Raw genomic sequence first — 16436 nt, 5'->3', positions numbered from 1 at the left:
TCAACCATGGGAGGGTTTGGGAAGAAATGCCACAGATACTACCAGATTTAAATAAGCATTTAATTAGGATTTCATTAGTATTTAATATTGCTTTTTCAATTCCAAAAAGTTAAATTTTTCACTTCTTAGCAGATATTTTAAAGTACAATATTAAGTTTATACAAAATGAGCAATTAAGCAAACACCATTATTTCACATTCTTCAAAAATACAAATTCATATTTACTCTTTTTTTGGGTTTGGAGGTTTCTTCCTTTGGAAGTACTGAACCTGTAACGTTTTCATATCGCTCAGTGGAAGTCCGTTGTTCCCATGTTTCACACTTAAATAAACTTGATAGGCTTTTACATAATCCAAATAAAACAATTTGAGATTTTAAAACACTGTCACCAAGACCTCCGGCCAATGACTACTAGTGTGTGTCAAAAAAAAAAAAAAAAAAAAAAAAAAAAGAAGGCTGTCTGTGGGTCTTGCCTTTCCTGGCCAGATGTGAGCCAGAAATTCAGCAAAAACCTGTTTCCAGCCACCTTCCCCCAAAAGGGTCTAGGAGGAGTTGACAGGGAAAGGTAACAGCCACCTTGAACTCTGACCCCCCCCTCCACCCTCACATTCTCCAAAACACAACAGTAGACTGTTGAATCAAAGGCGCCCTGGGGAGGCCTAAGGACGTGGGAGAAGGGCAAGAGAGGCCTCTGACTTGGCACCACTACGAGGATAACAAGGATATTGCAAAAAACACCCCTGGGTTTTGGTGAAAAAAAGTTTTATGAAAAATTTTCCCATAAGAAAAAGAGTAGAAACTGCATTGAGCTGAGAAAGTGACACTACATTATCACCCAATTTTTGGCCCAGCAGGAACACCACCAAAAGGGCAGTGTGTGGTTTTAAACTTTGCTTCCAGTAAAAAAAGCTTGTACTATGTACACATTGACATGAGATCCAGTTTAATTTGCATTTTTCAGTGCAGACTGAGAAGCCCTCCGGAACAGGGTAACAGTGAGAAATGCCCCAACAGTGATCATCAGCTTACCCCAAGGGCGTGAAAGGAGACACGGGACCCTCTCCCTGTCCCCCAAAAACATGCAAGAGGAAACAGGCTAAACTGACTACCAACCAGAGCTAGGCAAAATTCAGTTTTGTCGCCTCCCCCCACCCCCACCCCCAATATTAGGGAATGGACAATTTCCCATCGATGTCACAGCAGGAGGACCGTTTGCATATTGATCTGTGGAAATCTTTTCTGCTTTGGCTGAAGTGTTATTTCAAAACTTCTCTATTCTATAGTAGCCTGAGAATTGAAGATAGAATGGGGAGAGGGGGCCCCCCACCCCAGACAAAAGAGGAGTATGGGGGAAGGAAGAAAGTTGATAAAGCAGATTACTAACAGCTTTGTTTACTGGATTTAATGAAGGCTGGAGACCTTTTTGCTTAAAGAGCCAACACGGGTGGTGAAGGGAGCAGTAGGGAAATGGCTCATGCTGCCCGCTCCCCTCCTACCACCACCGTCTCCCAAACATTTCTGACTGGTGGTGGAGGAAAATGTAAACTCTGGCAATACTGTTGCAGTTCCACAAATCAATGGTTTGGGTGACTCTGGGGAAGTCTCTAATGTTAAGGACAAAGAACGTGATTACAAATACAAAAGTCTAGAAGGTGCCAGGTTTCTACCTAGGAACAACCTGTCCCTTCCTTCCAGGCATCACTTTGTAATGGTGAGGGCGGGGCAAGATGGCAAGGGACCATGAAGTGATGGGAAAGGGCCTCAACAGTCCGCAGAAGAAAACAGGACCCGCAGCAGTTCTTCAGAGAGCCTGAGGGGCGCCCTCGGGCACACAGGGAAGGCTTGCATAGATTGAGCAGTTGCTGAGAATGCATAATAGTGTTTCCCTATAGACAGCCTCACAGCACGGGGCTCTGATTGAGCAGAAAAAAACGCGGCCAGGCCAGGGCCACATGGGACAACGACCATCAAGCTACACATATTGCACCAAGGTAAGTGCTTTTCTTTTCACACCTCAATTTAACTTTTTATTCTGAGCAAAAATAAAACTTTGTGGAAAGTATATATATGTATATATATGTATATATATATATATATATATATATATACACACACACACAAAAGAAATTGCAGCAATTGGGTTAAAGATAAAATAACCTAAAGTGCTTTTTTATTTTATTATTTCTTTAATATACCAATATGAGGTTCTGCAAACTCATCCCTCTGGACACATTCAGCGTTATACAAAGTCTCTCAGGAAAACCCACCCACCCTCCATGATCCCCCATCAGTCCACTCACTGCCTTGACCCTGAAGGTAAAACTCCAATCAACTGACTTTCCCAGAGGTGGTGGAGAGAAGTCCCTGGCTTCTACCCAGAAAGGTCTTCACACCTTAAGGCCCCTCCTGGGCTTTGTACCATGATCTCCTTCTAAGGGGAAAGGGGTGGAATTTAATAAAGGACACCAACACCTGTCACCAAACTGGTGATGCCCCCACGAGGCTGGCCAGACCCCCCCACCCCCAGGAGAGGCAGGGCCATCCTACCTCCATGTCTCACCTGCCTGCTGGGAAGGGCCCAAATCGCTAAGGCAGTTGGAGGGTGCCAGCCCGTGCCCTACCCCTCCTGAGTCTGTGAACTCCAGTCCCTGGTGCTGACTACACCATGTAGAGGGGCGGTGTGGAACTGGAGATGCCAGTGGGAGCTGGAAGTAGACATCTACCGGGTGGAAATGGCTAAGGTTACCATGGGAAGAAAAAAGGCTTGGTTTCACCTTGCCCGAAGTCTGCAGCCCTTCCCTAACCTCACCACAGGTTCGTTCCTGGGCTTGGGAAAGCGCTCTCTGGGACGGCTCATTCCACTTTAGCCAGTGGCCCGCTCTTCCCTAACGTCCCTGGCACCAGTGGCCAGGCTTTGCAGGAGCTGATGGGAGGGAAAGAGCACCGGAAGAGGAAGGAAAGACTGCCTGCCCTGTGGAAAAAAACCTGCTCTTCACAACCACTCGCTAGCATTTTAAGCACATTCCTGATTTTTCAAAAGCTAATTGGCCCTGATAGTCCCCCTTATAATTTTGAGTCACCCTCAAGAGGCAGATACTTCAACTAGAAAAACCTGTCAGCCTAAATACTGTTTTAAGAGGCTTCTTCATCACCGCCAATCTTTGGAGAGCACAAAAGCCACTGACCTAGCAAGGCCCAGCAGGAGCACAGCCCTGGCTAACCGGAAAGAAGCGATAATGAAACCACCGCCACGTCCAATGGCCCTGGGCTTCTGTTCCCACCTTGGCTCCCAGGAAACTGAGTCCCAGGTACCCCTAGGATGGGTATGTGGGGAGGTCATTCACACCCTCCGCTACGAGCTACCTCTGGGACTCCAGCGTGTTGCTCTGCCCTTTCAAATTAATTTAGAAATTAAGCGAGGTTCCTGCCTCAGAGCTTCCCATGGGTGCAAGACCCAGAGACAGCCAAGGACAGCCCACGCTCAGCAACTGGTTGTGCAGGAAGACTAAGCCACCGGGGTAACAGAAGTTTCCTCCCGCCTTATCGACTTCTGCTGTGGTCAGGTGGGCACCAAAAGCCACCAGCCTTTCGGGGAGGGGAGTGCAGGAGGTCTAAAAAGAAAGGGACTCTCCTGACTAGACTCCCAGAAGGAGAAGCTCCCACCAGCTGCCTGCGGGGAAAACCCTTTTCTCCTCGTGGCAGGCACAACGTTTACTACCTCTGCCCTCTGGTCCAACTCTGTCCCTGAAATTCTGTCCAAGGCAGGGCCTCTGGCTCCCAGATAAATGATCAGCTCTGGATATGGTCTTGGCTGACCCTGAGTGATAGCTCAGAGAACAGAAGAGTGACACATGCAGATCTCTCTACATTAGGGAATGGAAAAAGAAGGCAAAATTATGGCTGCTTTCTGCCTGACCCTGCTGACTCAGAAGAGCAGTCCTGTCTGTGGACCCCTGTTCCTCGCTCAAGGCAGGGAAGGAAGGGGTTCTTGGAGGCAGAGGCCTAGTCTACACCCTGGGCCAGGCCTCAGGCCTCATTTCTGGGCTCCGTGAGCCTGCTGAGCACTCATGACTATGTTAATATAGCCGGTTGAGAGAAACTTTTCATTTTAGTGTGAACTGTATTTTAGGTTTTATTTTAAAGAGGCAATGACTTGGAGCCAAAGGCAGACAGATGGATATCATTCTACACACAAATTAAAAAAAAAAAAATTTCCTATAACACAACTTAATGAAACATTCCAAATGAGATAACTTATTGCAACATTTCAGGCTTTTTGGTGGAAGGGGGATTTTTTTTGTTTTGTTTTGTTTTACCCTGAGTAGAAGATCATCGTTTTTATGGTTTTTGTTTTTTGTGTTTTTTTTTTTGTTTTTGTTTTTGTTTTTGTTTAGAAATCACATGACTAAGCTGAGCTGAGCAAGTCACATCCTTCTTTGCACTGTACTAGACTGTATGCAAAATCCAGAGGGGTGGGAGGCAGGGATGGGAGGGGCAACCAAAAGCCTGGCTGGAACCTGGAACCTGGACACCTGGCCTGCCAATTACATGCCGCCTTAGAAAGAAAACAACAACAAAAAAACCCGAAAAACAAACAAACAAAAAACTCCCTTAAAGCTGCACCTTCTCCTGATAAGCAAAATGCAGCTCTTCTGCTCTGAAGAAGAAAATACCATTAAAGGCAGGCAGACCACCACCCAGCAACTGGCCATAAGCCACATGTCCACTCTAGGACAACACAGGGACATTCCCCCAAAAAATTCACTGCAATCTGCCGGCCCTGGCCACCAACCGAAAGAGACAGGAAGAACTTAGGAAGGCAAAGACTGTGATAATGTTGCTAGAGCCTGCTCTGCACACGCGTGGATCAACAGCAGTCAACAGCTCGCCTAGGGCCCCCCACGCCCCCCCCAGAACCTGATCGTCCACACAGCCTCAGGCCAGGCTTTCAGCTACCCACTGTGCTGCAGCTGGCTGCAGGATGACACCTGCCAGAGTCCCAGAGTCCCCCTGAGCTCCACCGACAGCAAGAGCAAACAACAAAACCACCTCACCCAATCCCTGTCCAGCTCACAGCTGTCTGGCCTGCCTTTGCCACAGCCCCCTCTGGTGGAGTGAGGGTCTGGCCTCCCGTGCCCGCTTCCGCCTCAGCCTTAGACTCAAAAGTCGCACAGGGCAGAGGGACAGCCGACCCACTGAGCTCTGCTGCCCAAACCACGAAGACCCCAGTGCAAGTGATGGGCAGCATCAGACTGATGGAATCCACACCCTTTCTTTTCGAATGTTTATGCATACGAGTAACCTTAATTTCCAAGTTCACATGACAATAAGCAAAAGTGACATACAGTGCAGCCAAACAGTTCATTTATAACTTAGCTTTTTTTGTTTTTTTTTTTTGTTGGTTTTTTTTTTTTTTCTCCAAAGATCAGTTCCTTAAAATGGATGCTCCTGGGATATGACTAAAGAAAATACGTCTGAAAGGTGAGGATTTCAAACAGTAGATTTCTTCATCCTTCGAATTGCTGACCCCCCTTGATGGCAGGCACCACACTTTCTGCTTCCCGCTCGGCCTCCTCTGCTGGAGGTGAGCGCAGGCGGCCCCCTTTCACTTAGAGAAGCTGGTCAGGCCCATCTCCTCCTCCCCCTGCAGTAGTGCTTCAATGGGAATCAGATTGGACGGGGTGTCCAGGCTCTGGAGGGACAAAAACTCTGACACATCCATGGCACTTAACGTTTCTGTCTGAGGGTCTGAAGGAGTCTCTGCTCGTCTGCTTTGCTCACAGGAAGAGGGTACAGCAGAGGAGGACGACAGGGGGCCAGGGGGCGAGGAAAAAGTCTGCGGTGGTAGCTTCAGGCTGGACCCATCAGGAGGCTGGGGGCCCGGCTCTGCAGGGGGTGGGGAAGAACAGCCCTTCCTCCTGCCTGCTGCCCGCTCCTTGGCAGAGTCCCGGCACGCGCACTGACACTGACACGCCTCCTCTTGTTTGATGATGATCACAGGAACACTGAGGCCAATCTGCTGTACAGAGCTCCCTGCGAGAGAGGCAAGAGACACTGCTCCTCAAGTAGCCGCAGGCAGGGGCGTGAGGGATGGGGGTACAGACTAGGGGAGTGCCGAGTGCCTCGGAGGCAGGAATGGTGACAAGGAAGGATGCCATGCTCCAGGCTTTGTGTTGCCTGACACTCCCCATCCCCTCCACGCCAAAGTCCCTTGTCCTTAGAGAGCCAGGCACACCATCTAGATGACCCTGTATTTCCAGCTTCGTTTCCAGCCTTTCTGCCCTGTCCCCTCCATGCCAGCCACAGCATATGTGTCCCTTTCCCTGACATGTGTTCTTCATACCTCTGGGCCTATGAGCTCTTGCTTCTGCCTAAACTCCCCAGACAGGGCTGTTTCTCCGGAGAACTTCCTCTTCTTTTCTCTGAAGACCCAGCTCATCCCCTCCTCTCCTGATGCTGCTTCCAGCAGGCTAACACCTAGAGCTGCCCATGGGCCCATGAGCTTCCCAACCATATGCATGGAGCTACTGCCTCCCTTCGCACCTCTCTCCACACAGGGTAGGACTTGGGGCTTGTGTCTCGCCTGCCTGAGACCAAGCTCCTCCAGAGCCTCATGCTCCCATCCCCAGGCTCAGACACATGGTTGGTGGGGGGAATCCCCCTGTACACGGTCAGCCTTGCGCTCATGCACATTCTCCTGCTCTTCTGTGCGTGTGTGTGTGCTCTGCATAGTCCCACTGTGAAATCAGACAGGCTTTGTGTGTCTCAAAAAAAAGCTAGAGACCAGAGAACAGGAGAACAGAAGAACAGAGTGGGAATCAGGAGACCTGAGAACTAGTGCTTTGTCTCTGCCACAAACTCACTGACAATTTTGGACGAGTCATTTAAGTCTTCAGGGCCCCATTTCTTAATCTATAAAATAGTTTGAAAAAAAAAAAAAAAGGCACATTTCACTCTATGAGTCTCTGACCCACATGCTATTTCTTCATTACTGTAGTTAGAAAAGAGTCCAAAGAATTAACAGCTGCTCTCTTTGGCATTAACTGCGAGTCAAACTTTCTTCTGGTTACATTTAAAAGCTATATCTGAGAAGAAAAGAACCATTGCTCCTTAAGGAATGTTAAATATAGCATTTATGCCGTAGATACGCTAACTTCCAATAGTTGTGAAGATGTGAAATACTCTAATAAATAAACATTACAATCTGACAAATTAGAGTTTTTTAAATCTGGGGCAAAGCAACCATTAACTGTGCCCTAAGGGGCCCAGAGAGTTCACTTTCTTTGAAGGCCAACACACAATTACATACCTGTGCTACTGGCTACTGGTACTGCAGTGGTAAAGAACACCTTCTCAACTTTAGATGCTTGCTGCTGGGGGAAAAAAAGAGGAATCACAATTTATAGCCACTCAAGTATGGCAGATCTCCAAAGACCTGAAGCCTGCCCGATTGTACTAGTCAAGAGGACAGAAAACCCTCAGTGTTCAAGGATTTTTGCACTGAGTGATGTTTTGTTTGTGCTCTGACATGAGGTCACTGCACTGTTTGACATTCAGTGCTGACGATGCAGCCAGTTTTGTCTCCTACTACTTGGCTGTCTCCCAGCTGCCCATTCCGGTAGGTTCTGACTGCTCAAAGGCTCCACCAAGGTTGCCTTGCTCAAGCTGTGGTCTTCTCCCAGGGATCCCCAGGGCTAGCTTCCCTAAAAGCCCTCCAGTGCTGCCACACCCCAATACTTCCACAAGGCTGGAAAGTTTTTCGGTCTCTTCAAGGATCCAGTGGCACACTAAGGACTGGCTAAGACTTCCTCTCACTGGCACAAGAGTCCCGTGAAGGCCCCAAGCGGTGTGCTTTAAGCCACACAGGGTAGTAGCTCCAGGGTGGGCCCTGGACTCAAGTCCACACCCTGCCACCTCTTAGTTGTAAAGGCCAGGCAAATGATTTGACTTCTTCAGAGTTTTAGTGTCCTCATTGGTAAAACGGGGATGATAACCAAAGGACCTCCTAGAGGGCCCCTGTGAGGGTGGATGAGAGGATGCCTGTAGAACCTGCGGCATGCGGTGAGCCTCTTGCCCTATTTATGTTATTATGAGGTGGACCGTAGCGTCAGGCCCAGAGATCATCCTTTTTCACTGTGGTAACACCTCCTGTTACACTGGCTACAGAATTTCTGCTTTCTTCAAGTATTTTCTTAAAAAGGCTTTGTCTTTTATCCCTTTAAGAGGGAGAAAAGTCATCTCTAGGCTGAGTGTAGAAAGAATATGAAAGCTTCTGGCTAAGTTACAGGAGCTGACATGACAAAATAATGGTGGAGAAATGAGACCCCTATTTAAATACACAAAATGAATTATATGGAAAAGGAAAGACACCTGCTCCATGCAGCTCCCCAGGGCAGGTCCAAGAAACAATTATTAAAATGACACAGAGCAGATTGGATTAGAACACCAAAAAGGCCTTTCCAGTGACTCTATCTAAACATGAAACCAGGTGGCCTCCAGAGGTGGCTGGCACCTGATCTATGGAACCTAAATGCTTTATTTAGCCCTAAACTACTTTCCAGTTTGACAGCGTCATACACTCACCCAGACATTCTCCTACTTAATATGTTCTTTTCTCCACCTATATCATCCTCATACCTCAAGGCTCACCTGACCTGTATGGCCACCCAACAAGCCTCGACTCTGCACCTCTCATCTGGCAATACGAGGTAGCAGTCAGCAGCCTAGGCTCTGGGACCAATCAATCTGTCTATGCTCAAATCCCAGCTCTGCCACCTATGAGCTGTGTGACCTTGATCTAGTCACTTAACTTCTCTGGGCCTCACCTCTCCACTGGTAAAATCACACCCACCTCCTAGGATTCTTGTGATTAAATAAACAATGCACTTAAAAGTGCTTAGTTAGCACAGTGGGTGATATTCACACATAAATGTAAAAGTAAAAATATCACTGGTTGCTAAGGGCAAGGGGGAGGGAGGAAAGGATGAATAAGTGAAGAATAGGGATTTTTAGGTTGGTGAATCTACTCTGAATACTGTAATGGGAGACACATGACATCATTCATTTGTCAAAACCCACAGAATGGTGCACACAAAGAGTAAGCCCTAATGTAAACTATGGGATTTAGTTAGTAATAATATATCAATACTGATTCATCAGTTGTAACAAATTTGCCAGACTAATGCAAGATGTTACTAATAGGGCAAACTGGCTGGGGGTGGGGTGGGCGGGGCAGTGGCCAGGAAGTGTATGGAATTCTCTGCACTACCCCTTCAAAAAAAAAAAAAAATCTAAAAAAAAAAAAAAAAGGTAATCTAAAAATAATGTATGAAAGGTAATGATGTTCAAAAAGTGCTTAATCAGCACAGTGAGCCCTTACACATACTAAGGGTTCAATAAATCACTGCTGTTATTTTTTTTTTTATTACCATTTTTGTTATTTGGCACTTTCCCTACTGGTAATGTTAACTTTCTTTGAGGCATTTTAGTGTCTTTAACTAGAATGTAAGTTTTTATGAAAAAGATATCATTGTTTCCACTTTTTTGTATCCCCAAGAGTATATCATGCATGGCATCTGGTGAACACCAGACCCTCAAAATATATTTAATTAAATGACCAAGTCACTTCCTTCATCATCGAGACCAAACACTTGCATAGAAACTTACTCTAGAGGTGGCCCTGGGGGCAATGATTCTCTCTCTCTGTCGTGGCCACTGCTGTGTCGGGTTCCACCATGCCCTCACAATGGTCTAGCCTTGGAGAAGAACCCTCTCTCTTAAACTGTTCTTAAACCTCCGCAGTCTAGTGGACTGCTCTGCTGTCCTAGCTGGTGCTGGGCTGCTTTACTGCTTCCTTATATAGGTATGCAGCACACCATTCCCTGGATTTCTAGCACTCAATCACAGGGACAATGACAAGAGGCCAAATCACAGGTTTCAGGGCAAATACGGTAAACATTTTCCTTTACGAAACAAAGCTCGGGACGTGTCACCTACGTAATTATACTTCACCCTGGTGGATCCATTTAGACAGAATACTTACAATTTGTTCTTGGTTTTGTGGTGAACTGGTGGCACCATTTAATATCCACTGTAGGTTCTGTTCTCCCATGACTAGGCTGGATTGCAGGATGGCCGTGCTGGGCGTCGGGGTGATGGTGATGGTGGGATTATGAGTCAGGACAGAGTTGGCGCCCAGGGGCAGAGTCTGGACCATGGCTGGCAGGGGCTCAGTAGTACTTTGTGATTGGGGCGCTGCTGCTGCGGCTGGGGCCGCCGCCGAAGCCCCAGTGACGACAGAAAGTCCTGGTACGATGGGCTGCGGGGCCTGGGGGTGCGGAAGAAACTCTTGATGATTAGCAGCAAACTGTGTGCTGTGGGGAACAGGCACTTCTGGAGGTTGTAAGAGAGCAGAGGGGTTGCCAAATGCAGCTTGCTGGGAACCAGGTCCTAGGGAGGGAGCAGGCGGAGGAGCAGACGGTGCTGAGGCTGGTAGTAGAGGCTGGGGTGGCTCGGAGATGCCAGGCTGCAGTACAAGTGGAAGAGATAAAGATGCTGAATTTCCTGTGGATGGCGGAACATCACTGACTGACTCTGCATCACCATTAAAACTTTCAATCAAGGCAGCTGGCAAGAAAAAGAAATAGAAATATATATACATATCCCAAGCCTTACATGAGCCACAAAACACAGTCATCATGGCTATAGCAAAGACAGCTGAAGACCGTTAGAGCCAATACCTTCATCCCAGAAGGCTGGCTCTCTGCTTTCCATCTAACGACCACTCTGGTTGAAGCACCAGGCTTCATAAGTGACCCCACCTTACAAACGTGAAGAGCTACCATAGGTTTCACCATTTAAAAAAAGGTATTCTAAGGCCTTTCTGGAAAAGAGACTAGACATCCTTTTTTGGCATGACCAGTGAACATACTTTCTGACTGCTGTGAAGCTTCAGGGACAGATTTTCATTCAAACACAGAAGGATCTATGCATCCAACGCCGTTCGCAGATCCTGCCCACTCACAAGCACGGTATCGCATTAGAAGAAGAGAGAGCTCACAGCTCCTCTCATTTTTGAAAGCCAACAAATGCTTTTCAAGGAGACCCTCTTCTTTTGAAGGGCTAGGAAAAACAGGCCCTCAAACAGACTCTCGCTGAGGGAAGGAGAGGAAAAAATAGAATCGAACAAGAGGCCCGCACTTGCCGGACCCCTCACCACGCATACTTCTTTCAAAGGAACTGAAATGCTACTTCACCGTGTCTGCATCAGTGTGTCAACAAAGGGAGCGCCCTTGCCCAGTGCGGAGATGTGAGCAGGAAGAGAGTCTGTGGCACAAACCTGTCTGTTGAGGATCTTCCGGAATTGCCGTATCATCGGCATTCTGGAACATTGATTCAAAGATGATTGCTGGTGAAATTGTGCTGAGGTCCTGGCCCTGTGATTGACAGAGACAAAGACGTGAGACTTGTCATCCTGAAGCAATGCTTCACTGGGAGAGAACACAAAGCAGCAGAACTAAAATGATCTTCTTTGATCATTTTGAAATGATAGCACAGTGGGTGACATTCACACATAAATGTAAAAATGCTTGTTTCTAATCTCTCCCTTTCCAAGGGGACATCTATTTCCTAAACCTTGGACACTTTAGATTTGGGTCCTCAGATACTCTAAAACAGGAGCCTGCAAACTATGACTTGTAGACAACCTGCCTGCTTTTGGAAGTAAAGTTCTACTGGAACAGATGCATGCTCATTCATTTACTGTCTATGCTGCTTTTATGCTCTGACGGCAGAGCTGAGTTGTGTCAGAGACTCTACGGTCCGCGAAGCCAAAAATATTTACTATCTGGCCCTTTCCAAAAAACAAACAAACAAACAAACAAACAAACAAAAACCAGCTTCCTGACCCCTGACCTAAAAGAAGACCAAATCCTTCCTAAAAATGGGATTATATTATATTCATTACCTGAAACCTGCTTTTCTCCTGTAATAATAATATATTGTGAATACCCTTCACAATAATATATTGTGAATAATATATTGTGAAACCTGCTTTTCTCCTGTAATAATAATATATTGTGAATATATATGTCATTACATAGCATCTACAATAGTCTAACATAGATGCATGGTAGTAAATCAAACAATATAAAGAAACTTTTCATGAGAGGCAACAGTTATTGCCTTATACTCACTATTGTTTGTCACTGCAAGTTTCTTTGTTATTAAGAATTAAAAAAAACGTCAGAGGCATTTTAAATAAGATAAAATGGGGGGGACCCTCAAAAATACAATGCCTGAGGGTCTGACTCCTGACAGGCACCAAATAAAATGGCCATCTCCAGGCTTGTCTTTGTTTTTTGTTTGTTTGTTTTTTGTTTTAAGATTTTACTTATTTATTCGTGAGAGACACACAGAGAGAGGCAGAGACACAGGCAGAGGGAGAAGCACGCTCCCTGTGGGAAGCCTGATGCAGGATCCGATCGCAGGACCCCAGGATAACGACCCGAGCCAAAGACACATGCTCACCACTGAGCCACCCAGGCACCATGGGCTTGTCTTTGGTTAAGGGGAGGGGACAGCAATTTTTTTTACCTCCAGTCTGCCTTCCCCCCACATTTCATAGGGCAGGAGTGACAGAGGCGAGCATGCCTCGAGGAATACAGGCAGCTAACAGAAGTAAAGCAAGGGTGCAGGGACCCAGGCTGTGGCAAGCTGGAGGGCCTGAGCTCTAGTCACCTACAGTGCTTCTGAGGAGTATAGCCCTGTCATATGCACAGTGGGGACTTCAGAGCTCAAGAATGGTCTGAAATTTGGATTTTTATGTGAAATCTACTGATTTGTAATTAAAAGCAAGTAACTGAAAACAAAGCACTGTATAGACCAACCAAAACCCATCTTCAGGCCGTATTCTGCATCAGTGCCAACTTGTGTTTACAGGTCATTTTCCAACAACTCTGCTGCTGGGAGGGGAAAGAATCACTCTGGGCCTGGGCAAGTGTGGTGAGTGCAACTGTCCAGCAACCTAGAGGTCTGAAATGAAACTGCCCCTTTGAATCAAAAGAGGCTAATTATTCTAAGCATGATTCCACTGACTGGAAGATGAGTGAATCTGATTGCCAGCATGACACATGCTGAAGACACAAATCTACACCAGGACTTCTGCTTCCAGTGCAGAGGGAGTTAAGAATCACAGGGCAAGGAGAGCCTGGGTGGCTCAGTGGTTGAGAGTCTGCCTTTGGCTCAGGTTGTGATCCCAGGGTCCTGGGATCGAGTCCTGCATCGGGCTCCCTGCAGGGAGTCTGCTTCTCCATCTGCCTATGTCACTGCCTCTCTTTCTGTCTCTCATGAATAAATAAAATATTATAAAAAAAAATCACAGGCCAAGATAGCAGACTTCAAACTTTTCATCACGATGCAAAGTAAGAATTACATTTTTCATATATCCACAAACAATTTATATGTGCACACATACATCCCTCACATTACATAACTATCCGTACTATATAACAAAAGTCTATGAAACGAGGCTTCTCCTTACTACACGCCAGGTCTTCTGATACTCTCTATTGTGCTGATGTCCTTAAAATGTAAACCTTACCCCCTACTTTATAATTCAGTTTGAAAAGTAGTGAGCTAACGACCCCACTACACTGTCAGCTCAACAACTTCCTCATGGTGGTTATTTTTGTTTTACCGGTTTACAAATTATCAGCAATAACACTGTTAAAAAGGAATAAGCCTGTGTGACTCCAAGAGATCACCATGAGAATGTTCCCAGCAGCATTATCCTAAGAGCTCCACACTAGAAACTATCCACATACCCAAGGGAAGTAGAGAGAACAAATTGTGAAACATTCACTTAATGTACTACTACTCACCAAGGAGAACCAATGATCTACAGCTATGCAACAATATGGATTCATTTTTTTTAAGACTTTATTTATTTATTCATGAGAGGTAGAGAGAGAGAGAGAGAGAGAGAGAGAGAGAGAGGCAGAGACACAGGCAGAGGGAGAAGCAGGCTCCATGCAGGGAGCCCGATGTGGGACTCGATCCCAGGACTCCAGGATCACACCCTGGGCTGAAGGTGGCGCTAAACCCCTGAGCCACCCGGGCTGCCCAATGGATTAATTTCTTAAACATGACGTTGCAAGAAAGAAGCCAGCACAAACCAGTACAACTGGCACGATTCCAATTGCACAAAGCACAAGAACAGGCAAATCCATCTTACGTTGCTAGAAGTTGGGATAGTGGTTATCCCTAAGGAGAGGTAATAGTTGTTAGTGGGCATGAAGGGTGGAGGGCTTCTGGGATACTGGGAATGTTCTATTTCTTGATTTGGGTGCTGGTTACATGGATGTGATGAATTGTGATCATTCATTAAGCTGTATATTTGTGATAGGTGTACTTTTCTGTATGTATATTATACTTCAATAAAAAGTATTTTACACACTAAAAAAAATAGGGATCCCTGGGTGGCGCAGCGGTTTGGCGCCTGCCTTTGGCCCAGGGCGCGATCCCGGAGACCCGGGATCGAATCCCACATCGGGCTCCCAGTGCATGGAGCCTGCTTCTCCCTCTGCCTGTGTCTCTGCCTCTCTCTCTCTCTCTGTGACTATCATAAATAAAATAAAAATGAAAAAAATAAAATAATTAAAAAAAAAGAGGTACAGGACTGCAAAACTTTAAAAAATATATATATATATATACTGAGGAGACTAGGACTCAGTCACTGCCAGGCTTCAGGGCACAAACCTGGAGGCAGAACAAGTTCGAGCGGCTCCCCACACACAGTAAAGAAGACGAGAACAGGCTGAGCCTCTAGGGCCTGGAGCAGAGAGACCAAGAACCCTGGGAGTTGTCTAGGACCAGGATGGATCCTGAAGCTCAGGAGCCATGAGGCCCAGAGGCCCGTTCCTAGCTGCTCCAACCCTCTGTTAACGAAAGATCTGAACAAACTGAGGCTCACTTCCAGGACACACATACATATGCAGCTGCCCAGAAACCTAGAAAAAGATGATGTCCTCAAAATGTATTTGATATTAACAATTCATCTTTTTTTTTTTAAGTAGAACAAAGCAAAATTAATTCTATTACTTCAAGGAATTGTGGCCTTAAGAATGAAAGACTAAAAACGAGAGTATTGCCAATTCTGGAGTAACTGTTGGGTGGTGAGGGTACACTATGTAATTTGACCCCAAGGGACAGAGCCTCTCTCTTGCTGATGTAAATTGTGGTTTTGTTTTTTTAAAAAAAGGCTTTCCTTCTTCTTCTTCTTTTTTTTTTTTAAGTACTTAATGTCCCTCCAAACCAGGATTCCTCATCTGATGACCTGAGTGCTCCAGAAAGCTCTTTAGTCCTAGGTCATGGCCCTGGCCAGGAGTGGACTCTTGAACCATTTAATACACCTCTGAGATTAAAGAGATATTACACTCAGAAATCTTAGGTTCCATAACTCAGAGGGCATTGAGGCCATCCAGTATAGAAATTTCACTTTAAACTATGAGCTCTAAAACGTGAATAGGCATAAAAAATCATATGAGGTGCTTATTTAATGTTTGTTCATTTGGTACATTTCTAGTTCTCCATCTTCAATTTTTTTTTTTAAAGAGTTTATTTATTTATTAATGAGAGACACAGAGAGAGAGAGAGGCAGAGACACAGGCAGAGGGAGAAGCAGGCTCCATGCAGGGAGCCAGATGCGGGACTCGATCCCCAGTCTCCAGGATCACACCCTGGGCCGAAGGTGGTGCTAAACCGCTGAGCCACCCGGGCTACCCTCCATCTTCAATTTAACTGGTTCTCTTGTCTGTCCTTTCCAATCTGCTGTTAAACCCATCCGGTACATTTTTTACTTCAGATACAGTTTTAGTTCCAGAATTTCCATGTGGTACACTTTTTATAGTTTCTATTTCTCTGATGAGATTTCATATTTATTCAATTACAAGCATATTCCTTTAGGTCCTTGAGCATAAAAGAGCTACTCCTTGTTTACTGCAGTGCCTGGCTGGCTCAGTCAGTGGTTCTTAATCTCAGGATCATGAGCTTAAGCCCCATGTTGGGGGCTTTTTTTTTAATTTTATGTATTTATCCATGAGAGACACAGAGAGAGGCAGAGACATAGGCAGAGCGAGAAGCAGGCTCCCTGCGGGGAGCCCAATGCAGAACTTGATCTCAGGACCCTGGGATCATGACCTGAGCTGAAGGCAGATGCTCAACCACTGAGCCACCCAAGTGCCCCAGGTATAAAGATTCCTTAAAAAAAAAAAAAACTTAAAAAAAAAAAAAAAAAACTTAAAAACAAAAATCCTTGTCTGCTAATTCTAACATCTCACTCATATTGGGATTCATCTCCACAGATTACCATTGCTCTTGAGTAGGATTAATGTTTTCCTCTTTCTTCTTATGTTTACTAACTTTGGATCATCCTGGAC

The 16436-nt window shown here is 45.9% G+C and overlaps 1 protein-coding gene across 4 annotated transcripts in view; it reads right to left on the bottom strand.

The window, feature by feature from the left end:
- Window positions 1-46: 46 nt before the first annotated feature.
- The window catches only part of MTF1 (metal regulatory transcription factor 1), a 43179-nt gene continuing 26789 nt past the window's right edge, over window positions 47-16436 (bottom strand). For 3 of the 4 annotated variants that reach the window (XM_072771884.1, XM_072771883.1, XM_072771881.1), the window contains exons 8-11: window positions 11339-11435; window positions 10043-10626; window positions 7310-7373; window positions 47-6033 (exon numbers count right to left, since the gene is read on the bottom strand). In XM_072771884.1, the coding sequence (XP_072627985.1) occupies window positions 5606-6033; window positions 7310-7373; window positions 10043-10626; window positions 11339-11435 (1173 nt within the window). In that variant the 3' untranslated portion in view covers window positions 47-5605. The remainder of the gene's footprint in view (window positions 6034-7309; window positions 7374-10042; window positions 10627-11338; window positions 11436-16436) is intronic. The other variant, XM_072771882.1, reaches the window with a different exon arrangement.

Source organism: Canis lupus, chromosome 13, assembly GCF_048164855.1.
Source record: "Canis lupus baileyi chromosome 13, mCanLup2.hap1, whole genome shotgun sequence".
Lineage (NCBI taxonomy): Eukaryota > Metazoa > Chordata > Mammalia > Carnivora > Canidae > Canis > Canis lupus.
This window is presented reverse-complemented; position numbering and strand designations above follow the sequence as displayed.